Consider the following 26,268-nt stretch of genomic DNA (forward strand, 5'->3'; position numbering starts at 1 on the left):
TTGCGCAGCCAAAGATTTTTCTCTCTTAATTATTAATAATTTAGGTTCCTTCCACCGTACCAAGGTACTGTTTCCATGACTTCAACCTATGACGTCTTAGTTTCTCGGTACTTATTTGTCAACCTCATCAGTAGATCGGCAGTCGGTACTGTGCATTCGCCTAAACTTGCCGAAGCCGACGATATTGTAAAATAATTGTTGTAGAATCATCATTTTTAAACATTTGGTGAAAGAATAATAGCAATATGGTGTCTCGATTTAGAGATGCTGGTGCCCGCTCATTGATCATCCTGACGTCAACGCAAAGCCGACAGCAATGTATACACTGTTCATCAATCAATCAAGGGCAAAAATTCTAGCTAACGGTCGCGGTATTATTTTTAGAGAAAAGCATGCGAAGTGCTCATAGTAGCAAATCCTTTCTTTCCGTTCCGAGCTGCGTCTGTCATGCATTCAGGGTGAATGCCTCCGAACTCCCCCAAGCACCTAACCTCCGCCCAAGAGCAAACGATCATCAAGCTTCCAGAAATCTCTCCTTTCTGACAATGTTGATCTCGTCTTTGAAAGCCTTAGCGGAACAAAACTTTGATACACGCTGTGAGGCAGCATCATGGATTTCTTGATTGGCCGGATTTGTTTCTTTTCTGAATCTTACATCATCCGAGGCGTTTGAATGAGCATCACTAGCTTTGTTAAAGGATGCAAGATGACTTTGAGAATCTTGCATCATTTTCTTGGCCGCTCTTAATCTATTCAGATTATCTTTAGAAGATGATGTCTCATAATCGAGCCTGTGACTATTTCCTGTTTGTCTGTTCGTTGAAAATGAGGAGCTTCCGAACAAATCAATCCCAGTAACCGATTTCACTTGAAGGTGATTCTTGCTCCTGGGACTATCTCTAGGTTCATTCTGTTGTGACTCAGAATCCACGAAGGTTCCTCCAGTTTCTTTGAGATCGTCAAGTATACGTCTGCGTTTGGCCATATGTGGAGATCTTGATTGTAGATGACGGTCAAGATTGAAGTAGGGCGACAAAGAAGTATCAGGCAAGCGCTTTCGACGACCTGAGCTTGTAACCTCTGTTGTAGGCACGGTATATCCAGGCAGATATTCAAGAATATCATCGTCATCTCGTGGTTTCCAGAACCTTGTAACTCGCTCATATGCCTGCTCTATCGCGTCGGAAACGGGAGGTTTCTTGTACCATGGATGATTTACTGCTTGAACAGCAGTCATACGTTGACCTGCGTCACTAGCCAAAAGGCCGCGCAGAAATGATCGAGCTCTCCGATGAAGATAAGACCACTTGTTTGCTACTTCTTTTTCATCGGACGAAAGAAAGTTCTTGGCAGCTTGAATTTCTTCCAGCTGGGACAATCGGCCTCGGGGAATCGAACTTTCACCAGTGAGCAAACTCCATGTCAATATTCCAAATGACCACATGTCTGCAGCTGTCGTATAGCCACGGCTTATATCAGAACCAACGATTTCGCTATTATCAATCAGTACAAGTATTTGTCAATTGTCATTTCTAAAGATATACTTACGGTGCAACGTAACCCTCTGTTCCTACTGAAGAGAAGAGTCTGCCAGTTGTTTTGTCCGTATAATTAGCAAGGCCGAAGTCTGTGAGAATGACTCGAGAGCCGATATCGGTGTTTGTAATGAGAATATTTTCCATTTTAACATCTCTATGTGCAATTCCTTTCGAGTGAAGATATTCCAGAGCCAGAGCGATCTGTCGCGTAATGAGGCGAGCATGGGCGTCTTCAAGCCTGTTGTCACAAGAATCGAAGTATGTATATAGGTCTCCTGCCGCAGCAAGCTCTGTAAACATATACAGCCTGTCGTTGGAAAGGAAGGCCCTCTCAATGCGGATAATATTTGGCTATGATTTGTTAGTCTCGGCTATCTGAATGCATATACGGTTGAATGAGTGAGCTTGTCGTAACTTACATGATTAAGTTTAGACAGTATGTCAACTTCTCGCAGGTATGATTTACTCGCCAAATCGGTATCATATTGCTGACTTAATCCTGCAGAACCATGGGAGATGGGGTGTAAACGTCTCGAGGGACTTATTTTGATTACTTTACATGCTATCTGCTTCGAGTTACCAACATTGTTGGCAAGAAAAACCTCTCCAGCAATACCGCTGCCAAGAACATGGCTGGAAATGGTGTATCGATCTTTGAAATACTACAAATATGTTAGTCAAACATGAAAGACATGCCAAAAGAAAACGATGACATGAATACCTTTATTTCCGTATCAGGCAAAGGCATATGCGATGTTGTTCTTGATCTTGGTTGGTGAAATCGAAACTTCCAATCGGGTCGGATCTCAATCAAATCACCGTCAACAAGAAGATGTCCAATTCTTTCATTGCCGACTATACCGATCAATACATTGTTCACATAGGTACCATTCCTGGATTCAAGGTCTTCGCAATAGATTGAAGGTGGGTACTCATCCAGCTTTTCCGTATCATATATGATAGTGTAGATACGAAAGTGTTGCTTGGAAACAATCACACTATCAATGGAAAAATCACTAAACTCTTAGCAGGTTACAGATCGATTGAACAAAGTACACACCATTTCGTTTCTCTTCCCACATGAAGATAGCCTTTGGCAAGAATTGGAATTGCTGCAAAATCTATGTTAGATCACGAAAGGTTGATGAGACAAGAGGCTTACGAACTGAACTCTTGACCAGTCTGTGCATGCTCATACTTGAGCGATGCGACAAGGTTGTTACTGATGTCACGACTATTCCCTCCATGAGTTCCCATTAGGGATCGATCAATGTTCTCACGGTGGTCTTGACCACTGAGCTCACGATTCAAACCCGGTGCTTCCATGGTGATTTTAAGATCTTGGTTCCAATGCTCAAAGAATGTGCGATTCACATCACCTTAGGAGAGATGATAGATATCAAGAGACAAGGTTCGTAGGAAATGGACAAAAAGGGTTCGAATGTGAATTTCTCAGTTTGATACATTACGAAATGGCCACAAGTAAATCAATAAATAGTACAGGCGGAAGTAGGTAGTAAAAGATGAAATTATGACTTATTGGCCAAATAACGCTTCATCGTAGGCCATCTTGATTATGTAACTTGAAGATTTTCTTGATGTATCGCATCGCCTTGCTTCTTTTTCACTTCTCTCGTCTTTCTTGGGAAGGAACGAAGGGAGGCAGCCACATGCAATTCCGGGTTTCACTATCACGTGACAAATGGGCATCCTTCGTCAACGAATTCCCTTCTATGCTTGGGAGACTGCGAGCCTCTGTTTAATCTCAGATCGTATACATTTCGGGGGGTCTGGTTGAAGTTCGAATGAAGATTGGGGATGATAGAAACATGTATATTAAGATTGCTTTCCATTACAACTGGTGCCAACCTTGCGACACCTAAGCCTTCCTGACGATCCTTTCCGACGACAAACTACCTAATGGTGTCATGTCAACATCTATGAGACCTCTGTTGGTTTAGTAGAAATGTATGCCAATTGCCTCAACATCTTACCGATAAGATTCTGAATGTTCATAACATCTTGTTGTGATACACTCAACATCATACAAGCCCGCATTGGAGCATCATTTGCGAACGATGATCCCCACAGGAAGATGCTACATTTTGCATGTGGTAGACTCACCGATGAACTAGGTAAATATCTTATATAAAGGAGATGGTGCTCATGGAACTTTTGATTGTTTGATAATATATGAGAGATTGAGAGTGTTGGTTCGTGACTTGCGGAATGTGATTCTCTGAATATTTACATTGATGCCAGATATTGAGAGTGTCTTGAATGTGTTATATTGGTAATTGTGTATCGAAAGTGTTCTGGATCTTTGTATTGATGTTGGAGATTGTGGGACTTTGAATATCTATACTATCGTAGTGTTAGAGATTAAGAGATTTTGAATGCTTGGAATAATGTCAAAGATTAAGAGACATGAATGTTTTTATTGATATCAAACATTGATGTTGTCGTCTGGATGAATGCGAACCTTTGAATGGAATACCTGGCAAGCTCTACGGAACGTCATATCTGGAAAGCACAGAAACATGTTAGAACCCTACACACCTACCAAGCACCCAGTACTTTTCCTCAAGTCGGGCCCGACCAGGTAAAGGAATCTATATTGGGCATCTTGGGAACGGGTGGGCAGTCATGTGACTAGCCCTAATCAGTCAAAATGCGCTAAATTAGCTCGAAAATTAAGCGAGTATCAACACCCATATTTCGAGCTTCAATCAACGGAATTGACTTCTCCTCCTCACCATCTTCATACAACTCACATTGAAAATGTAAGTTGAAATCCATCCATACTCCCTTCAATCGCTATTCAGACTGCATTCTATGCTTATCGAAAGCATTTGAATCATTGCAATCACCAAATTTCCCCTCATTTCCGCAAGAATGGATTTTACCCCTCTTTGTCTCCATTTCCATCACTTCCACATCAACAACTTCAAGTATCCATAACTGACAACCATCTTTAGGAGAGCTAAGTGGAGAAAGAAGCGCACTAGGCGCTTGAAGCGTAAGCGCCGCAAGACTCGTGCCCGATCGTAAGTTTCCACCTTCCTGTCGCTCCAGAACGAAGATTTGCTTTTGAGCGGTCTTTGTCGTGGAGACAATTTTCTTTGTTGAACATTTGCTAACCCCTCTACAGCAAGTAAACAACTCAAAACAACTCGATCTCGATACCCCTTACCTCTCCAATCATAACATCATGACCTTTTAACCTCTTGTCGAATGCGCCATTTCTCGCACCAAACGACTTCGCCTTTTTCAGCATTTCAGTATTCACCAACAAGATCGGAGTTCGCGCTTCGTTCAACGGCGGCTGAGTGTTCAAGGAAAGATCAGTTTGATGACGCGCACTTGTCAGCATGTGGTGGGAAGTTTTGGAAGGAAGCTGGATCGGTCAACAATGCAATGTCGATTTGTTCATTGAGGGTTTATGAACCAATACGTCATGGGAAAGAAGCTGCCTCTGATGCTAAAAGCCTTTATGACTACCAACCCGATAGGAATGAATAAGAAAAAAAGAAGTTCTTCTTCACTGATGTCATCTTTGCACAATGTGAAATGTCTTGAGAGTGATTGTGATTCCTATGATACTACTACTTTCGAAATGCTCGCTGTCGTATTTCGAAGCCGTTGTTGTGATGTGCTTCATGCTTCCCCGCATATAATATCAAACCCTTCCCCAGATATACCTACACAAACAAAATGGAGTGACAATTATCACCAAGCCTATCTTTCCCCGCCTCGCCCTGGATGCTACGGAATATAAAATGCCCGTTGGACTTCTCAAATTATCTTTAAATCTACTAGGTACTTACAGCTACCTACGAGCCTACTTCGATGACAGCATACTTACAAACTAGGTAATTACGAGGTAGGTATCTAGGTAGATAGGTATATATAGTAGATAAATTGACAATTGACCAAAATCATTGCGCGCGCCTCATAACTTGGATTACCTACCTTGGAAGTTTGAAAGCTCCAGCTGCATATGACCTGCTCAACACAACCCCGCTCATTGGTCAAGCCACCAGCATCTCAGCCTCGTCTGTTTTAGCAAAATGTCGGGAAAAAAGTTTCCAATTGCCGACCCATCCAAAAATTTATTTGATTTGCGACAGAACAGAAGCTTGTAGACCCGGCGCCTTCATGCAATTTGCCCAGGCTTCACTTTGATCACAAAATGGCGGATAACATTGAGAAAAGCAAGAAGCGCAAGAAGAACGCCGATGGTTCTTCAAGACCCAGCAAAAAAGTGGCAATCGAAGAAGACAGAAATGTTCAGATTTCCTTAAAGGATGGTGATGAATGGGCTCCTGTAATTGGTATGTTTCCAAGTTAAGACCAGGAGAATATTATAGTCTCAAAATGAGTTTTCAAGGTGATAAAAGGTTGACTCTTTATAGCATCCACTCCTGGACTTGCTATGCCGGCATCTATATCTCTCCAACCATTCACAAAACCTCGCAAGAATGCCCCTCAACGACCAGGACGAAGCGGAGCAATTGCTACAACAGAAGTCCTCCTCCATTCCTCAGAACATCCAAAGCTTGATTATACTGCGCGAGAGGAGGAAGCGGGTGGGTCTGATACATTATTGAAGCATTATGTTGGTGTATACGATCCAAAGACTGGAAAATTAGAGGTTATGGAAGCGCGAAAGATGGTGGTTCGTGGAAGCGTTAGAGCACATCAAGCTACGGAAGCTGAATTTGCCAAACATGTAGGTCTATTGCAAGGGAATTTCAGAGCGGATGCTAACACTACTCGCAGACTATCAGAGAGCTTCGCAATGATCTTGGAGAGACTTTCGGTACCAAGAAAGCGAAGAAAGCTATTGCTTCCGTCACCGAGAACGCCATCTCAGCAAACAGAGGCTCAAGATTACTTGCGGATGGTGCCAAGCCAGCGAAGTTGGATGCTGCAAAATCCGCAATCATTGCATCCATGGCAGAAGCCGCATCTGGCATGGCATCTAGAAAAGACCTCGAGGAGCAAGCAGATGCAGCCAAGCCACGACCAAAAGCAGACCTTACCGCGAAAGATATCAAAGATGTGTATACTGTGGACAGCCTCATTGGAAGTGACATTTTCAAGTCTGTACCGGTCTTGGAATGGGAACAATCAGTCAAAGCAAAGAAGAACATTACGACCAACTCGAGATATGTGTCGGCCAGAATCGTCTCTGCAGCTACCGCAGGCGTTAATAAGCTCAGAGTCTTACGATACCTCCTTCTTTTGTTGGATTTACACATGGCTTCTCGACCAATGCGAGGTGGAAGAATGCTGCCCAAGCGCGATGAAATGAAAACGAAGTTGGGTGACAATATACCGCAATCCGTCATTGAAGATGTACGACGCAAATACTCCGACGCTGGAGTCATGTCAAAATTCAAGTCTGATCTCCTCATCACCCACGCATGTGCTTTAGCATGTCTGGTCGATAATTATGAAGTTGATCTGTATGATCTTCAGCTGGATTTGAAATTAGAGACGAAGGAAATGACTCAATATTTCAAGGAGATTGGTGCGAGAGTTGTGGGACTTCCGGAGGCGAGGAGGAAGGCATTGGATTTGGACAAGGCGACTGCCGCACAAAGGAGGACAGCGAAGTTGAAGTTGCCGTTAGATTTCCCAAGAGTGCCATTTGGAAGGAGAGGATAGAATGAGCCGGGGGTAGACTAGGCTGCTAAGTGTTATTGGCGAAGCGGAGTAGAAAGGATATTGGTTTTAATACTGAAAATGGAGATAATGAAATCTATGGCAATTGACAATAAGGTACATTGGTTCATTTCTGTTTCTCGGTGATTCCGATAGGGGAAAGTGCTATTCTGGATTGTCAGTGGCTTCCCAACACATCCTTAACTCCTCCAAGATGGTAAGTGCAGTGTGAGCACACAAGTTACTCTTGCTTCGTGGTCGCAACTGCCGTTTTGATTTGTTTACTCTTTACTATTTCTTGTGAAAATCTTCATGATTTCTTCTTCTTCTTCTTTTTCTTCTTCTTCATACATTCTTAACCAAGAATTTTTTTACTATTTCTAGTGAAAATCTTCATGGTTTCTTCTTCTGCTTCTTCTTCTTCTTCATACATTCTTAACCAAGAATTTTGGCCCAGCATTTATATTATTTTTATCTTAAAAATGTTTAGAGAACTTTTGAAGAGGGGGCGGGATTGGTAGTTGGGGCTCTTACCGTTTGGTGCGGCTACGAAGTCGGACACTCCATCAACGCCCAGGTGGGCAAGCGAATTGGGGATGCGAGGAGTGTCTGGGCGTCGGCGCGAGCTGCTGCCACCAGGGCTCGGGGCTGCGATGACGGCGGCGGAGAGGGCCAGAGCAGAGGCGGAAATTTCCACCCTGGCGGGGCTCCTGAGTGTGCGGCGGCAAGCCACGGTAAGGTGACCCCACTGACTACTAACCCTCTCCCCAGCGTAAAAAAATCGATACTCGTATCGAGTCTGGTCCGGGTCTCTCTCTTGATCTCTCTTGATCTCGTTCTCGAAAAAATCGATACTCGTATCGAGTCTGGTCCGGATCTTTCTCTCTTGATCTTTGGAAAGTCCCAATTCCTAGGGCAGATTTGGTAAAAAACTCCATTTTATCTTTCTTCTCAATTATAATACTAATTATAGTTTATCTAGTATTAAAACATTCTCTCTCTCGACCTCTCTCTCTCTCTCGACCTCCCTCTCTCTCTCTACTTCTCTTTCTCTCTCTTTCTGTTTCTTTTATATACACACACACTCTCTCTCTCCCTCTGTCTCTCGACCTCTCGCCATCTTTCTCTCTTGATCTCTTTTTGGAAAGTACCAATTCCTAGGGCAAAATTGGTAGAGAACTCCTTTTCTCTTTCTTGTTAACTATAATACTAATCATTCTATTCGGTTTATTTAGTATCAAAGTTATCTCTCTTTCTCTTACATATACACCCACACTCTCTCAAAACCTTCAATTCTTATTTCAAGTCTGGTTGATATTTAAATATCATCTCTCTCTCGATGACCCCGAATCGAGTTAAATCTGGTACAGAGCTCCTCTCTCTCCTTTCGATAACAATACTGATTCTTCCATCAAGTTTATCTAATATCGAAATGTCCTGTTTCTCATGTTAACTCGAGTCTGCATCTCTCTCTATTCCTCCTCCTATCAAATGATAAATTCCTATATTGAGTCTCTTCGGCGTGGAACATTGCTCTTTTTCGTTTTCTTTCCTTATGAAATCAGTCCTTTCATGAAATCTACCTGGCGTTGGATATCCTTTCTCTTTCTACTTCGATCAATAATCAATTCCAAGATTAATTCTATTCCGTAATAAAACCCTTTTCTTTCCTCGCTTTCGATGGAGAAACTAATCCTCTTAGGTCTGCCTGGCGTTGGATATCATCTCTCTCTATTTCGATCAAATTCCCAACTCTCGTATTGAATTGTCCTTGGCATACCACCAGCACCAGCGCCAATTGTTCCGACTCTCTCCTTGTTCACGCTCCTTCTCACGCCCCTTCTGCTGCTTCGCCACTAGCACCAACAGCACCTCTATTTTCTATCCTGGGCAAGTATATCTCGAAATGGATGATTTTAAGCGGATAGGCCACGCATTCAATTAACATTCTTGTATCAAGTTTGCCATTCATTAAACCATTATATTCATGGTGTCTGTGTAAGGGAGATTGAAGCTTTATCTACAGTCTATGGCATTTTTATTGTTTTGCACATGAAGGAAGATGGCAGTTCTATTTGGGGTGTCTATGGTCTATATGATCTATATGGTGTTTGTAGTGTTTGTGATGGTTTGTGATGGTTTGTGGTGTTTTGTGGTGTTTTGCGGTGTTTTGTGGTGTTTTGTGGTGTTTTGTGGTGTTTTGCGGTGTTTTGTGGTGTCTGTAATCTTGGTGGTGTTGTGTAGGGGTTTGTGGTGTTTATGGTCTATATGATCTATATGGTGTTGTGTGGTCTTTTGTGGTGTTTATGGTCTACATGGTGTTTGTGGTGTTTTGTGGTCTATATGGTCTATATACAAGAAGGGAAATCGGATTTTCTGCAGTGTTTGCTCTGATGGAAGATTGGAAGGAGGAGAAGTAGATCTCCGGGGTTCTCAGGAGGAGGAACGAGGTTCATATGCAGGAGGACAACGTCAATGTGTCATGATTGGTATCTCTGTCTTTTTGAAAGAAGGGTGAGGGAATGATGGCAATTCAACTTAAAATCTCAAGGGTTTGGGATAAGCATTCCATTTTGGCGCTTGTGCCGAAACGGATAAGAGTTCAATTCATGATGTTTGGAAATGTAACGAGAGAAAAATAGTAGGGGAAAGGGACAAAGATTGGTTTATGTTGGTTGCTTTGTAGCGAGAAGGGTGGGAGTGAATTTTATGGTGCCTGTGGCAAGAAGTGTGACGTCTTTTCCCAAGAGCTGGACAATGGACACTGGAACGTGAGGTGGCGGGACTTGGTTTGAATCTTAGAGGAGCACTGATTTATGAAGGAAAGAGACCCTGAAGGAGCCGCGAAGCTCTTACATGGTGCTTCAAAGAGACGTTTGGAATAGCTGGGATGATCAAGACGACGAAAATATGACATGGCCTTTGTAATAACGGTTACGGGTGTCTTATAAATTATTGGGATTGAGGGAATGGGAGAGAAAGGAGGAAATTCTATGGTAAACAGCAGTCGGCCATCGCTGGGCCCACAGATGGAATTGCTCGATGTGGATATTTTGTCCAAGCACCCTCACCACACTACAACATACAAGCCATTGCCAGATACGGCGGATAGACAACGTTGCAAAGCTCTCGATACTACCCTGAACGTGTATATTCTCAGGTGCCTTCGCATACCATACCACGAAAAACAATACCAAAATCGGCGAGCATACGAGAACACAAGCCTCAAAACGTTGATCTCGAGACGCCAGGCACAGAACCTGAAAGTCGATATTCCAAAGCTGGTGGATGCTGGACTTGAATAATGCAACGGAATAGCTATGAGGAAATCCCATCAAGCTGCACACCAGGGCACCCTCAGCTAAATGACCCTTGCAAGGACGCAATATCTGCACAGAACATGACAACAGCAGCTTGAATGGTGTAATCCATTGACTCTCGAGCATTGTACCCTTTTTTTGAAGCAATTAGCAGTGAGGTCTTCGTCTCTCGACACCACATTTCGATCTCCAAACGATTCTAGCCCCGACTTTCGAGCAATTTCTAAAACAATACTCGTTTTGTTTCGGAGCTTCGACATGACATGCGGCGCAGTTGCTATCAATCTCAAAGTTTTTGCGACAGAATCACCCTTAACCAAACGGCTTTCACGTGTACTACTCGAGTACTATTTACTATCCGAAAGCGTCTTGGGGGGTCTCCAAACTTGAAGTGTATTACACCAACAATACTTTGCATAATTGAGTGCAACAGTTGTTAGTGCTATGCTGACACTGATCTAGTGGTAAAGCTTTTCACGGGTTGTGGGGTTGTGGGGTTGGTATGAAAAAAAAGGATAGTTGAGAACAAAACTGTTTGTAGTTAGATGATCATTTAGACACACAAATCCAAAATGCAATAACCTAAAACTCTTATTCTAGTTGTTTGACTTCTATCGGTATGCTCTAGTAGGTGATTGTGACATATAATTTGTCTTGGTTCAAACTTTAACTCATGAACTATTTCATACGCTTTTGATTCTGTATACACCCTTTTTGTCACGAAACGCACTCAATCGCGATGTACATGTTCGCACGCATGGAAACGATCATGTATACATAGCTAATATAAATGAACAGTTCTCTACTCTACCAGCGATTCGATCATAGTCTCTTACTCTTAGATTTTAAGGATATTTTGTACCCTGGTAAAAAATCATTATATTCATAAGGCTTTTGTAAAAGAATTTGTATATGACGTAGGATTTCTATATTAGTCTAGACCTAGCTCCTTCTTCTGAAGTACTGGGCAACTGTATAACATAACCTTATTAGGAGGTTCGGTAGTCAACGAATCATTAGTGCTATACCCCGCGCACTCGGAAATTTCTTCCGGCTTCAAATATTAAAATCCCGATATGCAACTCGCCGCCTACCTGATTATGATTCAACACGACCTTTCAATTCCGATAATGGGATAAGGGGGATGTTCTCTAGGTCTCACTAGTACGGTAGCTTCAAATCAAGACATACTTCAAAAGGCCTAGGCCTACCATAGAGGAGAATTCTAAGTGATCTCTTTATCTTTTATATAATTAAGTATTGCTTAGTTTAAGCTAGTCTTATACTAAGATATCACCTAAACACGTTAAATACGTGACATACATCACAACTTCCAAGACTACTGACAGCTTAAAACCCAAAGAATTTCATATATATAGGTATATATAGAAAATATTCTTTCAGACTTCCTCCTCACATCTTTCTTCATACAACTTTTCCTGTCATTGAAACTTATTATATTATTGAAACCTATTATCAAATTCCTCAATTCGCTTCAGACAATCAAACAATCAATAATTAATAACTATGCCGGCACGTGTAGCATTTAGGAGAATGCTCCCCCGTGCAGGGTTTGTGGCCAGCAGTGCGGCAATCGGATTTTCAGCCAGCTACAGCAGCGATCGTGCCTTCGACTACATGATGGGCCCGACAAAACTTCGCTCCAAACGAAGTCCTTTGATGAAAGCCATTGAACCGACAGCCTTTGTCATGCTTTATCGGCATTTTAAACCAAGCTGGCAGACAATGTGTGCTATATGTGTCTACCATTGTTACAGCGGTTTTTGCCAAGGTTTTTGCACCGCCATCTTCAATGGCTGCAAAAGAGCATGGGACGAGATCAAAACAGATAACGAGGCGGCCTTGGGTATGTTTTCTTCGCATACCTAGGTACACATACATATCTTCAGTTACTGACTGATATTCTTAGAAACCAAGACCTAAAAAGCACTTGATAGTGAAGACAGCTTTGTGGAGGACACTGTATAATAGTGCGATACCTCTTGATCATCTTTAGACGACTGGAATGGGTACTGGCGTAACGTAACAGATGGGATTTTCTTTTGGGGGTTCAAGGTTGTCATTAACTTGTGGCGTTTGGACACTGGGATATACCTAGGAGGAAAATGAGGGTTAAAGCTTCCGTTTAGCATTAGTTATAGGCTTGATTTAATGAATAAATTGAATTCTTTTTAAATCGAAGTGTTATGTATTATAAATTGAATCAGAAATAATCTTAAATTGGATGTGGATGATGAATCGGATATAAAATATTGAATTGGATACAGAATGGATGCTTCAAAGCTGACTAATGCTTATTAATCTTTAAACCTGAAGGTATTTACACTTCACAAGGAGTTCAATCAGTTATAAGGTTGAACCATTCATTACGCCCCCCTGTAACCACGCCACGATGATAAACGCTACTAGAGTAAACTTTAGCTAATTCGAATTATTCTGAATTCAAAAAATGAAATGCGTTGATTCTGAAGCTCTATGGCCCTTATAAATAAGTACTACTAGCTTAATATAAATTTTATATATTACCTTACAAAAGTTATACGGTAATTGAAAGTTAATTAGGTTATTTGAAAGTTGATTAGATGATTCGAAGAGATTTGTAGGGATGTGGAGTTAAATAATCTAAATAATCTAAATAATCTAAATAATCTAAATAATCTAAATAATCTAAATAATCTAAATAATCTAAATAATCTAAATAATCTAAATAATCTAAATAATCTAAATAATCTAAATAATCTAAATAATCTAAATAATCTAAATAATCTAAATAATCTAAATAATCTGAATAATCTGAATAATCTGAATAATCTGAATAATCTGAATAATCTGAATAATCTGAATAATCTGAATAATCTGAATAATATAAAATATTAGGCGCTTCAAAACACTAGTGAACTAGCTCGCCTCGAAATTATATACCTAATCATTATTCAAATTATATAATATGCCTAACCCTATATACTTCTCTATTCTTTAAAGTATAGTTAATCAAATAAAATGTTCGTATTTAAACATTACAAGGTTCCTTGATTACATTCCAAGCGTAAGGTTCCGAGAATCATTCATGGTCTCGATTAATATAAGAAAAATAATGTACAGTGAGGCTCAAGATAGGGGAGATGAGTATCACGTGATGTCTTATTCTATATTTGGCTGGCAAGGTTATCCCCTTCAATACGAACTCAAAAGAGAAATAAAATTACAAATGTATGTGATGATCTGTGTATCTCGTATTTCCTCTCCTTTCTCAAACAATATAAAAAGTCATGTAACCCAGAAGCTGCCTTGATCGATGAATATCAATATTTTCCTTTTAATTATTTCTCTCGCTTTTTTCTCCACCGTCAATTGTTACACCATGTCCAATGCCGAGGCCTGGAAAAGACGTTCCATATACCAAGTGCTCACCGACAGATTTGCCATAGAAGATGAGAATAATCCAGATAGAGGCCCAGATCCTGGGATGAGAGAATATTGTGGTGGAACATGGAGGGGAATAATATCTAAACTTGATTATATTCAAGGAATGGGTTTCGATGCAGTTTGGATTTCACCCGTTTGTTTTCCAGCCTCATCAGTGTTCTAATTGCATTTACTAATGATTCCATACAGATCACTAAGAACATCGAAGAATTGACTGAGTATGGAGTTGCCTATCATGGTTATTGGCCAGAGGATATTTACTCAGTAAATCCACATTTTGGAACCGCTGATGATTTACTCGCCCTGTCGGATGCCTTGCACGCTAGGGGTATGTTTTTGATGGTTGATATAGTTGTCAATCATATGGGTTCGCCTCCCACAGTGGAATATTCCAGATACGTACCTTTTAATGATTCATCATACTATCATCCACAGTCATATATTACAAATTACGAAAATCAACAGGAAAGCGAGGAAGGATGGCTGGGGGATGGACATGTGCCATTGCCTGATCTAAATACGGAGGATCCTACCGTGGTACTCACCCTCCAAGCCTGGATCACAAAACTTGTACAGAAATTTAAAATTGATGGTCTGAGAATTGACACCGTCAAACATGTCAGGAAGAATTTCTGGCCCGATTTTATTCGGGCTGCTGGGGTCTGGTCGGTGGGTGAGGTATTATCAGGTGATCCCGACTACTTAAGCTCATATCAACCTTATGTTGGAGGCCTTCTGGACTACGGGACATATTATCCTCTGAAGAGAGCGTTTCATAGGGATGGCGGAAGTATGTATGAGCTGATCAATCTCCTCACTCCTGCATACCGATCGAAATTCCGCGACACGCAGCAAATGTCGACTTTCATGGAGAATCATGATATGCCACGGTTTACCAGCGACACCAACGCGGACTTGGCTGTTGTAAAGAATGCTATGGCATGGACTCTACTCACCGACGGTGTGCCAATTGTTTACTATGGACAAGAACAATCTTATTCTGGAGATGGTGATCCCGGCTCGCGAGAGCTGATGTGGAAATCCAATTATAACATCACACCGCTATACCAATACATCGCACGATTGAATCAGATCAGAAAACTGGGCTGGGACGCAGGATTTGGCACACATCTAACCACAAAACTTTACATTGAAGACAATGTTGCTGCTACGCAGAAGGGCCCCGTGCTCATGGTGCTGACCAACCTAGGTAGCCAAGCCAGATACAAGAATATCTCCATACCTACCATGTTCAAGAACGGTACCATAATAGTCGACATTCTCACGGGAGAATCTTTCAAAGTCAAACGATCGACGAATATCACCATAGTATCTGGAGAACCTCGAATTTTCCTCCCTCTTGGTCTAGCAGAGAACATCTGTGATAATATTTTACCACCAGCTCAGAGTGCCATATCTAAAATCTTCTCCAGAATGTTTGGTGGCTCTTCTTCCTCTAAAACTGCCGCCGAAATCACCGATTGGCCATATGGTGAACCGGTCAACACCGCAGATATCATACTTAGTGAAAAAGATCCGGTTGCGGAACAGGCGGGAGCCAATATTTTGATGCCGAGCGTTCAGGAGAGTTCATCTCCTTGGTCTATATTTTATGCAGCTAGATAATCAAGCGATCAGAGTATACTTTGTTTTTCGAGTCACCGAGAAATTTTAGAACAACCATCATAATTAGAAGATACCTTAGATCATTACAATTCATTCTTTTTCCATGTCTTGACAAATTGGCAGACGTTTTCTTTAGTCTTCTTACATGCATAGAACTCATGCTTACTATGTAGGCGGGCAGGAACTATAAATCCATCCTCATGAAGAGGAGCCATGTCTTTGTAGCTCTTTGCAGTTTGAGCAATCAGTATGACGATGAATTATCTACTCGGAGCCAAACAAACCCTTTTTCTCGATCATTATCCACCTCTCGACATTTGTCTCGAATTCATACCAAAAAGAAAAAGCTGATCACTTCTCATTCCAACTTTCCAGAAATCCCCACCCACTCTCCCAAGGCCAACACCTTGCCTTCCAGCAAGCCCCCAAGCTGTTCTCTCCCAACTTTCTCAGTTGCATCCAACACTCCACTCAATCCCATCACTTGAAACAATATCTATGTACACCATGTCCCAACACCGGCTTTGGGCCTTCCCCAATCGTTTTCTGGCCATCAACTCCATGATTGAAACCACACGCTAATAATTAGCTGCTGCCACCACAATCATCCTTCTTCACTTCTACGAAATCCTCCTTGCGGACTTTCAATCATGAAGGAGGAATATCGTAGTAAATAACATGAATAACCGGACTGGGTGTAGGTACATCAGAATCCTCAACCACAAGGAAAAATGAATTTATTTCCTCACAAACCTCTGAATCAGTGTTGCGGGGTTAATGGAGGTAATGAACCGACATACGGAGGGATACATACTGAGTCGGTTTGTGGAATAGATTGAGATTTCAATGCCGTACAGTACATTTATCTAACCCTAAGCCCTTGTGCAACAAACATGATGTTCAGACAAAAGGAAAAATATGAGATACACGGTGATTATCCAAGATTTAGTTTGAAATGAAAGAAATTGCATCCTGGACTTTTTCCAAAAGGCACCTATCGATCAATCTGTACCCAAAGGAAAATAATACACCAGGTACGAGACCAAAAAGGCAACAAACGAAAACATAGCCAGGAAAATCAGGACCTGTATTTTTTCAAAACGTGCCGTCCCCATCTCAGACCACAATATAACACCAAAGGCCACACTGAGGCCCAAGGTCAAATAGACGAGCGATACTTTGCATCACGTCAGCTAATTCAGCAGCACCCGATAGAAAAGACGATAGACGTACAGCCAGGAGTTAATCCAAAAACATCCCTTTCCGCCCGCTGGGGCGTTCCTCCGCCAGCGAGCTTTTTGCTGGAACTGGCTTTCGATAAACCCAGTTCCTTCATTACGTATGCGAATAACAAGGTGCCAGCCTCAACACCGAAGATCGAGCGAAACGTATCGACGTCGAAGGTTCGGAGCTCTTCTCCGCGACCATATTTCCATTGCGCGGCCAGGGTCTCGGCTTTGTCCTTGGGGACATCGTAATGATGATGAAGGATGTGAGAAATGTATTCCCGGACTGTAGATGAGGGTGCGTCGAGCGGGGGAACTGGAACTGAAGGGGCAGTGGACATTTTGAAGAAATCTTGAGAATTTGAAGTTTTTTTTTAGTTTTTTCTGCAGTAATGCGTGAGGAGTGGTGAAGAAATGCTACAAGAGCCGATGAGTGGGAGAGAAATTGCCATATTGTAGTAGGTTCTCTTTGGAGAACCGGAACACGGCAAGTTACATTATGGGTCTGAAGGCATCTCAACAGCGGGTACCAACAGTTTGCACTATGTCAGCTTGCATTGCTCCATTTAAGAAAATAAGCGTGTTGAGTCTGCAGATTCATTTCTTAAATACACGATACTCGTGCTGCCAGAAAGTATGCAGCACTCCACCTAAATATGGGCCACCAATCATCTTGTATTTTACCACCTTATGGGATATGCCTGCGAGTGGAGTGTGGCACACTTCTTTCTGGCCGCACGAGTATTAATTGGATATAAAAATTAGGAACACATTATCTGATGGATGACGAGAACCTGAGCAAGCCTAATCTGCTAACAAGGTATTCTATATTATAGAGAACGAGCTTTTCTCGGTCTTTCGTAAGTAAAAATAACAATAGCCTCGCTAGTACTCTTTATAATTCTTTTTAACACTACTTAAAACCTATACCTATATTCATACTATATCTTTCGAGATATTAAATTTAAGAATGATTTTTATTATTTAAACAGGAAGCGGGGTTGTGACGGATTGAAAGAATAGTTTACTGAACCAACTAATTAGATTAGATTATGTTGCAGGTGGCGGTCCGAATCTTCAATTCAATTGGAGTTAAAATTGATCAGTCAGTCGTGATATTACTGTGTTACTCTCTCACTAGCATGTTTTCTTTGAGTGCCAAAAAGTGTCACTGATTTCTGGAGATACATCGGCGGTTTTGGGATGATTGAACGCATGAATTTGATTGAAATCATCTTTCATTTAATATTCTGGCTCGCTTAGATACCTCATTGACAGGAGTTTCCAAGAGATTGCGCTCTTTTCCAGAAACAGCCTTGCGCTTCTTTTCACCAACATCCGATGTGCCAAATGCAGTCAATATACGAGCCATGCAAACACTTTTCCGATTATCGAAATTTTCTTGGTTCTGCTGCGTCCGAGATGCGACAAAGGAGCGAGCAGCGCTACCTAGCTTCACAAAATCATTCACCAGAGGCGAACTAAACTCAGCGCCATAGCGAAACGTATTAGCCCATTCAATCAGGTCGAACATCTGTGAGACGGGATGTTTATTGCTCTGGTGATATGACTTGGGAGTCTCGGGAGCGTCGATGGAATCAAGCGGATCGTAGAAAAATATCGCAGAACACCAGAGTCTAGTGACATTAAATCCTTCAGCATTAGATGTACGGATATAATAACCAAGAAGTGATAGCTTTCCAGCTAAACCTTTGTGCTTGTATACATTTGGGTTTTGCGTCATTGCACCTTTCAACCACTCAATCAACTTCGCCTGGAGTCCATTCAAAATTGCTAAGTCGCATGTGGATGTGGATGGCTGACTTAGTTCTCGAGAATTCAATTTAGCGAGAGATTCTTCATCCGAGCACACGTCGAAGTCTGTTGTAATGTATCTCGATTCCTCTTCAAAACCGTCCAAGTCCAGTTCGCTGACAAACGACTCTTCAACGCTGGAGAAGATGCCATGCATTACCGGTGTGGAAGTAGGGCTCACTGGAGTTTGAGTCGGTGTTTCTGCAATTACCACTTCGATGGTATCAATTGATAGCGATCCATCTTTGAGCATGACTGGTGGCGACTGAGGAACCTGCACTTCCTTTAATAATGGTGTAGGGTTTTTTGTGTATGGCGGTGGTAATGTGTCCTGTGGCGGCAATGTGTCATATCGATTTGGAGGTCCAAACATACTCCATTCCACTAACATAGCCCCTTGTTGAACGTACATTTCCTTCACGTTAGTTTTGCGTTTGGCAGTAATCAAATCCGCGTGTAATTTTTTTAAATTCACCTGCGCATAAGTACTTGGGCTGATGTATACACTGAAGATCTTCGTTTTGGATAGAGATTCAAATCTTTTGATCAAATCGCTCGAGGTACCATCTTTGGGCGTAACACTCCCAGGAGTCTTCTTCCGCTTATTCATAACGACAAAACCACTCGTAGTCAGATGGAATTCTACACACATGACAAGTCCTGATTTGCTTATGCCAGCTTGGTGAAGGGCAGAAGCGTCGAGGAAAGATAAATCATCAATGCCTGATGCCAGAAAAGGTGTGAAGGAATCTGTGAAGTTGGCGTCCGGAGGAACAACAAACAGCATCTCCATTTGTTTTCGCGCTATAGATTGCCTGATAGACACTTTGAGGGAAAAGTAGATATGAATGTGACCGTCTGTATCAGAGCTTGCTGACATAAGAAAATTAAGATTTTGGTTGTTCTGATGCGAGCAAGAGCCTAACGTGAAAGTTTCGCCTGATGATGAATCCTTCCATCTTACAAACACTCTCTCGCGAAGGAGAGGTGGTTCTTGTAGCTGAAGTCCCTTGATCGGAACCAATATGTCCTACTTCCGTGGTTATAATCAGCAATAGGTTTAGTAAAACAACAATTACATTGAAAAAACCACTAACTTTCGCAACCATGCCGGATTTAAACCAGTCGTGATTCTTGAAATAGAATGAGACGTAGGATTGATCGATGAAAGCTAATCTGTGAGTTGTGTTAAAGCTGTTCACGATAGTATAACTTATGCTAAAGAACGTAACCGCCACCACTGTACAGATAGCTTCGGGGGTTTTCTAAACAACAAGTGCTAAAGAACATAACCACCACCACTAGACTGATAGCTTCAGGGTTTTTCTAAACAACAAGTGCTAAAGAACATAACCACTACCACTATACAAATAGCTTCAGGGTTTTTCTAAACAACAAGTGCTAAAGAACATAACCACCACCACTAGACTGATAGCTTCAGGGTTTTTCTAAACAACAAGTGCTAAAGAACATAACCACTACCACTATACAAATAGCTTCAGGGTTTTTCTAAGCAACAGGTGTTAAAGAACGTAACCACTACCACTACAGATAGCTTCGGGGTTTTTCTAAAGCAACAGATGTTAAAGAACGTAACCACTACCACTATACAGATAGCTTCGGGGTTCTTCTAAACAACAGGTACTATAAGATACGATTCTTGTACACAACAAATATAGAAGCAACTTTGTTGGCTCCATTGACAGATGGCGCTTGTATTATGGTAATCGATGGACGAACGGCGATGGACGAACGGCGATGGACGAACGGCGATGGACAAATGGCGATGGACAAATGGCGTTGGACAGATGGCGATGGACAGACGCGCTTTTATTATGGTAATCGATAGATGGTGTGCGACAAAGATAAAGGGAGAGTTGAAATGGCGATGAACAAATGGCGCTTCTACATGGTAACTGATCGATGGTGTATGCGAAGGGAACAAATTGAAGGATGAAAGATGGATGCTTCTCTCCGTAATGGATTTGTAGAAGCAAATGTAGTGAAGTTGTATTTCATGTATGCTTATGTAATCTTGTGATACGCTGATGCTGGGATAGGGTTATTCCGATCCGATGACACCTAAAATATTTGGGAATATCTTCAATTCAATTTTCAATCCAGTATACATCCTTATTAAATGAATCAATGATGATACAATCGGAAAATAGTTGATTAGATTAAAGCAATTGAGGGCTTTCAGAATCTTGGGATTGAACTCTTCTAATTTGCACAGAGACGTGGACATTCAATAAGACGCTTCAGATAGTTAGCTTCAATGGTCCAATTAAACTGTGTACAAACATCTTCGATTTAGAAACTAGATCCGGGATTAAGAACATTATCGCTGGGCTACCCGATGGCTATCTAAATGAACCGCTGCTTTCGCCATTTTCATCCTCTCAGCTACCCTCTGCCACGGCTCAACCAATTTCTCCGCGCTATTCTAGTGTATCGTCTTATGTATTCCTGGCCCACACACCGAAGGCTCAAGTACGAGTTTCTCTGGCCGCATGATTCCAGTTTGAGCACCGGTTAGAAGAGATTCTGCCTCAGGGTAACGTGATTCCAAGGCATTGGTGCAGACCTGCTCCGAATCTACAAGATTGAAGAGATACAGAAGCATGTTCATGTTTGCAGCTGATCAAGCACCAGCAGTCTTGGGTAGAGATGGTATAAGATCCAATATATTCCCAACGACTTGATGTTCAGGCAGAACTCGGTCTTGATCTCCAAATAATACGTGGCCGATAGCTTCAGATTCTGGAATGGCATCTGCTCCGTAAGAGGTAGCTAGATGCACACCATCTCGACATAAAGCTTGTAAATCTTGGTCAATACAGGTACTAATTCCGATAACGTTTCGAAGATCGTTAGAAGGTCCACTGAATGGTGTCGATGTAAACAGTCGAATCAATTGCTGGTATTGTGAATGATGTAAAAGGCCAAAATGCATGAACCAGAAGTTACCGATGGAAGCCCCAAGGGAAAATATCTCACGCTGTGTAGCCATGTTAATGAACGCAAATCTCCGAGTTTTATTCACGGACAGGAGATACAAGCTTACGATGACAAAGATGTGTGAATCAGCTTCGGTTAGTGCTGCGATCCTCAGAGAGTTTTGTGGCAGCAGCGGGGGTAAGCCTATCGCCAAATGTTGGCTAGTATCGGGGAAGTGCTTTCACTCGAGACGGATGATTTGGGCATCTAGCAACTCTGAAAGTTCTTCAGCAGGGCCAAGATCGATCGTAATGTATTAAACTGCACTTTAGAATGTCGTACGGACGTTGTTTGAACAAGCAGGAACCTCTATATAAATGATTCTATACAAATGATAGAAATTTTTGAAAAACGTATGCATCTGCGGCGTCGTAGATTCGGCATCTAAATGACAGTGAAAAGCTCGCCGTCACCCTTTACGGTAGCTTGTACATCATGTTTCGCGCCGCAGGAATGCATGAGAAAACCTCGTTGGCTTTCTTGGCTTCTAAAGCTGTCAGTCAATCGTCAACGGACGGCAAGCCATCATTTCCCAACAGCGGATCACCACTCGTATGCTGTGATTGTGGTAATTGAACAGACACTCACCATTTGCTTCATATTTCCATTCACTCTCAATAGCTCATCATGGAGCTCATGAGTAGTCCTTTCACCAATGATTACTTGTTCAGGGTGAATTTTACACATCGGATTTGGCCACTCAAGTCCTTGAGCACCCTACTTTCCTGCCTCATTCTGGCACAGAAAAGGTGTTCTAATTGATTTGAGCTGCAAAGTATACATGATTCAATGTATTGAAGATTTCGAGTCCGGATGACTCATTCTCCGGGTTCCGTCTCAACGAGCCGCAGCATGTGAATATCAGCTTTGTGAATAATATAAATATATTTAATTTGCTAGAAGAATTAGAGTTTTGCTAATACATTGAATTGACACATCAAATCTAAATACCAACAAAATTAGTTGTTGCATTGGGAAACAACCTTTCGCCCTTGAAGTTTTGAACCATGTCATCATCAATAGCATCGTCCCTTGCGGCCACAACGAAGTCCCCCAAGACCAATTCTCTGTTATTGCTCTTGCAGATGTCTGATATAGAGTTGGACAATCAAATAAAGGACAATAGTAAATGGAAGAAGCGGTCAGAAGAGACCACTCTCGATGTCCATTTCCCGGATCTAGACAATGCGTCCTTGGAAGCCACCAATCTCATACTTATTGGATCCAGTATGCTCGAACGGTTCAAAACAACTGGCCACGACCTCAATTTAGGTTCAAAGCCAGGAATTTTCAACGCCGGGGTAGGAGGCGATACAATCCCCAACGTACTTTACCGCATAAATCTAGGCCTCCTCCGGAAAGCCAAGACCCAAGAGAAAGTGGGAATGGTTATTGTCAATATCGGTTCTAATGATTTGAAAAAACCCGGTCGAAGCTTGACCGAAGCTCAACTTTACCAATTCGCTCTTCACTTGGAGGCATTGAGAAGAACATTCCCCCGAGCACGAATCGTGGTTACGGCATTATTTTACAAGAAAGACGTCCACCTGTCAGATGTTGATAGAAGTAACGAGGATCTACAAAGCATAGTCTCTGGATTGCCTCGTGTAGAGTGGCTAGCAGCACCGGAAATCGATCTTGACGACCATTATGAGGATCACGTTCACTTGAACAGAGCCGGTTATGAAGTATGGAATAAATGGCTGGTGGAAAAACTTGAGATTTAGCAACGGCGATGGATAGATAGTATTCGAGGAGAAGCTTTTCAACACGAGGTCTTGGGCAAATGACCACTATACGACTTCTACCGCTAATGTATCGGTGATCACTGTAACTTGCAGTAGACCGCCAACCTTGTCGGGTCGGTGCCTTGAACGGGAGCTCAATAGAGACTTCCGAACAATGCCAAGAGGAATTGCTCTCGAATTTCCAGTCTGAGGAAGTACTGCTCCGTTGTCCGTATATGTTTAGTAAAAACCACATGACATGATCCACCTTCCACCTTCCACTTTCCGTCTTCCACTTTCCCTCTTCCATCTTCTATCTTCCATCTCCATCTACAGACGACTGCGCTCCTAGAATAGGTTTAGACTTGAGGTACAGCTTTAAAATCTTGACGTTTGCGGTTGATGGAAAGGAGACTGTGGGGGTTTCAATCCATATTGGGTTATTTCCAAAGCGGTTGTGGCCAAGGCGGCGCTTGAAGTGATCATACTCCGTTATAATTTCCGATTCTTGTTAAGCGTGTTTCAATTTTCAGAAACCCCTGAATTAACGATTCGCGATTGGCTATCAACGTGCACAAAGGGGCAATGGAAACAACAAAACCTTAAAAAATTCAATCTATCTGAGAATATGAGATGAAATTACACGCTTGGCTTTCTTGGTACTTGAAAGCGTCATTTCTCCATCTTTTCTTTTGGGTCTCAGATGAAGTCACTAGATTTCGGAAAATACAGAAAGTATATCGTAAGAAAGTATATCGTTCGAAAGTATATCGTTCGAAAGTATATCGTTCGAACGTTAAGCAATTGGGGATATAAACTTCTTGAAAGAGTGCTTAGTGTCGCTTGTCCCGCAAAGTATGCGCGTATCCGTCTTTAGGTTACAATCTAGTCGTTGAACTCTGCGAGTGCCAATTCAATCACTCATCTCGTTCGTCCGTTTACTCGCCAAGAATTTGCATACACCGAAGTTACGGGTGCTAGTATAGGCGTCTTGGCTATCGTGCGAGTGTCCACGATACCCAGAAATATCCCCAAAAATTCGAGAGTGAGATGCAGGGACTATGCTCTTGGCCCTTTGCAATTGCAGTGAACAATCTCAGAATTCGCCATTTGCATTGGTCTTCCCGTCTTCGTCTACTCCATTTTCAAGCGTTTATTCTGCATAGCCACCTTGTTTGTCGTCTTGGCTATCATTCTACTCTTCTATGCAACGAATTCTTCGTTTACCCGTGGATCTTCCATCATCAAAATGCTTGGATTATTTATCGAAAACTGTTGGGTGAGAATTAAGGAGAACTTCTAGATCCTCCTTTGCGTTGGGTCAATTCCATGGGACCGTTAATCGGATGAACTTGGCAATATAAACAAATAACCTCAGCAGCAACCATTCTACTATAAAGATGAAGATGAATCCCACGATCTAACATCATCACTTCCATCATTCACTTCCACATTCATTACATTCACTAAACACATTACATTCTTTTAACGGGCAAGTTCCATTTTCACTCTTTCAATATGAAGTTCTCAATTGTTTCTGCTGGTCTTTTGGCCGCATTCGCCACTGCTGCTCCAACCCCAACCTCCGACGAGATTGTCAACCGCGCTGCCATCGCTAAGCGCGCCACTGTTACCGACGCCTGCAACATTGGTTACGCCAGTACCAACGGTGGTACCAAGGGAGGAGCTGGAGGAGCCACCACCACTGTTTCCACCTATGCTCAATTCACCAAGGCTGCCACTGCCGGTAACACCGTCGTTGTCGTTTCCGCTCCTATCACCCAAGCTGCCAAACAAGTCAAGGTTGCCAGTGACACCACCATCATCGGTAAAAACTCCAAGGTCGTTTTCACTGGTTTCGGATTGTATGAGCTCCCCTCCCTCTATTCTCACTTGCAATTATCTAATCTTATCTCATCAGACTCGTCAAGGAACAATCCAACGTTATCATCCGTAACATTGCCATCAAGGAGGTTCTTGCCGCCAACGGTGATGCTCTCGGAATCCGTAGGTTCTCCAATTTTGCTTATATAACCACTTCAACACAGCAGACTGACCTCTCTAGAAAAATCTACCAACGTCTGGGTTGACCACGTTGATCTCTCCTCCAACAGAGATCACGACAAAGACTACTATGATGGTCTCTTCGACGTAACCCACGCTTCTGACTACGTCACTCTCTCCAACTCCTTCATCCACGACCACTGGAAGGCATCCCTCGTCGGTCACTCCGATTCCAACTCCGCTGAAGACAAGGGACATCTCCGCGTCACCTATGCCAACAACTACTGGAAGAACGTCAACTCCCGTGGTCCATCTATTCGTTTCGGTACTGCTCACATCTACAACTCTTACCATGACACTGTTGCCGACGGAATCAACACCCGTCTTGGTGCTCAAGTTCTTGTCGAATCTAACGCCTGGACTGGATCCAAGAAGCCTTTGTACTCTACCGATGCTGGTTACGCTGTTGCCAACGACAACGACTTTGGCTCTGGATCCAACGAAGCTGAGAAGGGTACCTTGTCTGCCAGCAAGTTGGGATACAAGTACACTCTTTTGGGCAGCAGCAAGGTTAAGGCCGCTGTTGTTGGAACTGCAGGTGTTACTTTGTCTTTCTAGATTGAGAGTCGGCAGTACTCTTGATTCTTCTTGGGTGATATGAGCACTTGAGAGGAACGGGGCAGAGATAGTACAGGGTACTTTTAGATTCTTGGTGTATATAAATTTTTTGGTCAGAGACCGTATATATAGATGTGAATAGACGGCTCTAGTAGCTAGTCAATGGAAGATTTTCACTCATCTACTTTCCCGTTGCAATTTTCGTGATTCTCTTTTAATCTTCAATGTTGTAATGCTCTGTTATATATTCGGTTTTGAATCGAACACAGCAAACATA

The 26,268-nt window shown here is 42.2% G+C and overlaps 13 protein-coding genes across 13 annotated transcripts; 7 read left to right on the top strand and 6 right to left on the bottom strand.

The window, feature by feature from the left end:
- Positions 1–4: 4 nt before the first annotated feature.
- EAE98_009219 (uncharacterized protein) lies at positions 5–4,080 on the bottom strand. The gene is made up of 7 exons (XM_038956840.1): positions 3,663–4,080; positions 2,705–3,455; positions 2,599–2,650; positions 2,260–2,554; positions 1,958–2,200; positions 1,549–1,889; positions 5–1,493 (listed from the first exon to the last, which is right to left on the bottom strand). The coding sequence occupies exons 2-7, from the start codon at positions 2,862–2,864 to the stop codon at positions 515–517; spliced, it is 2,070 nt and encodes a 689-aa protein (XP_038806906.1). The 5' UTR covers positions 2,865–3,455; positions 3,663–4,080; the 3' UTR covers positions 5–514.
- A 275-nt stretch (positions 4,081–4,355) lies between these two features.
- EAE98_009220 (uncharacterized protein) lies at positions 4,356–4,911 on the bottom strand (the record flags this gene model as incomplete). The annotated part of the gene is made up of 2 exons (XM_038956841.1): positions 4,356–4,637; positions 4,732–4,911. The coding sequence occupies 2 exons, from the start codon at positions 4,909–4,911 to the stop codon at positions 4,356–4,358; spliced, it is 462 nt and encodes a 153-aa protein (XP_038806907.1).
- A 650-nt stretch (positions 4,912–5,561) lies between these two features.
- Positions 5,562–7,430, top strand: EAE98_009221 (uncharacterized protein). The gene is made up of 3 exons (XM_038956842.1): positions 5,562–5,872; positions 5,954–6,270; positions 6,321–7,430. Exons 1-3 carry the CDS (start codon positions 5,731–5,733, stop codon positions 7,209–7,211), a joined length of 1,350 nt encoding a protein of 449 aa, XP_038806908.1. The 5' UTR covers positions 5,562–5,730; the 3' UTR covers positions 7,212–7,430.
- Positions 7,431–10,177: 2,747 nt separating this feature from the next.
- On the top strand, positions 10,178–10,509 carry EAE98_009222 (uncharacterized protein; the record flags this gene model as incomplete). The annotated part of the gene is given in 2 exon segments (XM_038956843.1): positions 10,178–10,354; positions 10,369–10,509. 2 exon segments carry the CDS (start codon positions 10,178–10,180, stop codon positions 10,507–10,509), a joined length of 318 nt encoding a protein of 105 aa, XP_038806909.1.
- A 1,546-nt stretch (positions 10,510–12,055) lies between these two features.
- Positions 12,056–12,472, top strand: EAE98_009223 (uncharacterized protein; the record flags this gene model as incomplete). Its single annotated transcript, XM_038956844.1, has 2 exons — positions 12,056–12,395; positions 12,459–12,472. The coding sequence occupies 2 exons, from the start codon at positions 12,056–12,058 to the stop codon at positions 12,470–12,472; spliced, it is 354 nt and encodes a 117-aa protein (XP_038806910.1).
- Positions 12,473–13,783: 1,311 nt separating this feature from the next.
- EAE98_009224 (uncharacterized protein) lies at positions 13,784–15,703 on the top strand. The gene is made up of 2 exons (XM_038956845.1): positions 13,784–14,108; positions 14,165–15,703. Exons 1-2 carry the CDS (start codon positions 13,845–13,847, stop codon positions 15,599–15,601), a joined length of 1,701 nt encoding a protein of 566 aa, XP_038806911.1. The 5' UTR covers positions 13,784–13,844; the 3' UTR covers positions 15,602–15,703.
- A 256-nt stretch (positions 15,704–15,959) lies between these two features.
- On the bottom strand, positions 15,960–16,496 carry EAE98_009225 (uncharacterized protein; the record flags this gene model as incomplete). The annotated part of the gene is made up of 4 exons (XM_038956846.1): positions 15,960–16,084; positions 16,108–16,179; positions 16,220–16,292; positions 16,473–16,496. 4 exons carry the CDS (start codon positions 16,494–16,496, stop codon positions 15,960–15,962), a joined length of 294 nt encoding a protein of 97 aa, XP_038806912.1.
- A 106-nt stretch (positions 16,497–16,602) lies between these two features.
- EAE98_009226 (uncharacterized protein) lies at positions 16,603–17,475 on the bottom strand (the record flags this gene model as incomplete). Its single annotated transcript, XM_038956847.1, has 2 exons — positions 16,835–17,475; positions 16,603–16,778 (listed from the first exon to the last, which is right to left on the bottom strand). Exons 1-2 carry the CDS (start codon positions 17,166–17,168, stop codon positions 16,603–16,605), a joined length of 510 nt encoding a protein of 169 aa, XP_038806913.1. The 5' UTR covers positions 17,169–17,475.
- Positions 17,476–18,058: 583 nt separating this feature from the next.
- EAE98_009227 (uncharacterized protein) lies at positions 18,059–19,435 on the bottom strand (the record flags this gene model as incomplete). The annotated part of the gene is made up of 1 exon (XM_038956848.1): positions 18,059–19,435. One exon carries the CDS (start codon positions 19,433–19,435, stop codon positions 18,059–18,061), a length of 1,377 nt encoding a protein of 458 aa, XP_038806914.1.
- Positions 19,436–21,286: 1,851 nt separating this feature from the next.
- Positions 21,287–21,655, bottom strand: EAE98_009228 (uncharacterized protein; the record flags this gene model as incomplete). Its single annotated transcript, XM_038956849.1, has 1 exon — positions 21,287–21,655. One exon carries the CDS (start codon positions 21,653–21,655, stop codon positions 21,287–21,289), a length of 369 nt encoding a protein of 122 aa, XP_038806915.1.
- Positions 21,656–22,077: 422 nt separating this feature from the next.
- Positions 22,078–22,400, top strand: EAE98_009229 (uncharacterized protein; the record flags this gene model as incomplete). The annotated part of the gene is made up of 2 exons (XM_038956850.1): positions 22,078–22,194; positions 22,314–22,400. The coding sequence occupies 2 exons, from the start codon at positions 22,078–22,080 to the stop codon at positions 22,398–22,400; spliced, it is 204 nt and encodes a 67-aa protein (XP_038806916.1).
- Positions 22,401–22,649: 249 nt separating this feature from the next.
- EAE98_009230 (uncharacterized protein) lies at positions 22,650–23,369 on the top strand (the record flags this gene model as incomplete). The annotated part of the gene is made up of 1 exon (XM_038956851.1): positions 22,650–23,369. The coding sequence occupies one exon, from the start codon at positions 22,650–22,652 to the stop codon at positions 23,367–23,369; it is 720 nt and encodes a 239-aa protein (XP_038806917.1).
- A 1,115-nt stretch (positions 23,370–24,484) lies between these two features.
- On the top strand, positions 24,485–26,171 carry EAE98_009231 (uncharacterized protein). Its single transcript, XM_038956852.1, has 3 exons — positions 24,485–25,234; positions 25,291–25,376; positions 25,435–26,171. The coding sequence occupies exons 1-3, from the start codon at positions 24,888–24,890 to the stop codon at positions 25,989–25,991; spliced, it is 990 nt and encodes a 329-aa protein (XP_038806918.1). The 5' UTR covers positions 24,485–24,887; the 3' UTR covers positions 25,992–26,171.
- Positions 26,172–26,268: the final 97 nt, after the last annotated feature.

The sequence above is a fragment of the Botrytis deweyae genome (assembly GCF_014898535.1).
Source record: "Botrytis deweyae strain B1 chromosome Unknown BDEW_026, whole genome shotgun sequence".
NCBI classification, from domain to species: domain Eukaryota; kingdom Fungi; phylum Ascomycota; class Leotiomycetes; order Helotiales; family Sclerotiniaceae; genus Botrytis; species Botrytis deweyae.

What these genes read in the sequence shown, in the direction of transcription:
- EAE98_009224 (XM_038956845.1), top strand. Translation starts at nt 13,845, where the DNA reads ATGAATATCAATATTTTCCTTTTAATTATTTCTCTCGCTTTTTTCTCC. An exon ending in ATGCAGTTTGGATTTCACCC is followed by an intron (nt 14,109 to 14,164) that starts GTTTGTTTTCCA and finishes GATTCCATACAG; the next exon opens with ATCACTAAGAACATCGAAGA.
- EAE98_009219 (XM_038956840.1), bottom strand. Translation starts at nt 2,864, where the DNA reads ATGGAAGCACCGGGTTTGAATCGTGAGCTCAGTGGTCAAGACCACCGT. An exon ending in ACAGACTGGTCAAGAGTTCA is followed by an intron (nt 2,651 to 2,704) that starts GTTCGTAAGCCT and finishes TAGATTTTGCAG; the next exon opens with CAATTCCAATTCTTGCCAAA. An exon ending in TGCCTGATACGGAAATAAAG is followed by an intron (nt 2,201 to 2,259) that starts GTATTCATGTCA and finishes ACATATTTGTAG; the next exon opens with TATTTCAAAGATCGATACAC.
- EAE98_009231 (XM_038956852.1), top strand. Translation starts at nt 24,888, where the DNA reads ATGAAGTTCTCAATTGTTTCTGCTGGTCTTTTGGCCGCATTCGCCACT. An exon ending in GTTTTCACTGGTTTCGGATT is followed by an intron (nt 25,235 to 25,290) that starts GTATGAGCTCCC and finishes TTATCTCATCAG; the next exon opens with ACTCGTCAAGGAACAATCCA. An exon ending in CGGTGATGCTCTCGGAATCC is followed by an intron (nt 25,377 to 25,434) that starts GTAGGTTCTCCA and finishes TGACCTCTCTAG; the next exon opens with AAAAATCTACCAACGTCTGG.
- EAE98_009221 (XM_038956842.1), top strand. Translation starts at nt 5,731, where the DNA reads ATGGCGGATAACATTGAGAAAAGCAAGAAGCGCAAGAAGAACGCCGAT. An exon ending in TGAATGGGCTCCTGTAATTG is followed by an intron (nt 5,873 to 5,953) that starts GTATGTTTCCAA and finishes GACTCTTTATAG; the next exon opens with CATCCACTCCTGGACTTGCT. An exon ending in AAGCTGAATTTGCCAAACAT is followed by an intron (nt 6,271 to 6,320) that starts GTAGGTCTATTG and finishes CACTACTCGCAG; the next exon opens with ACTATCAGAGAGCTTCGCAA.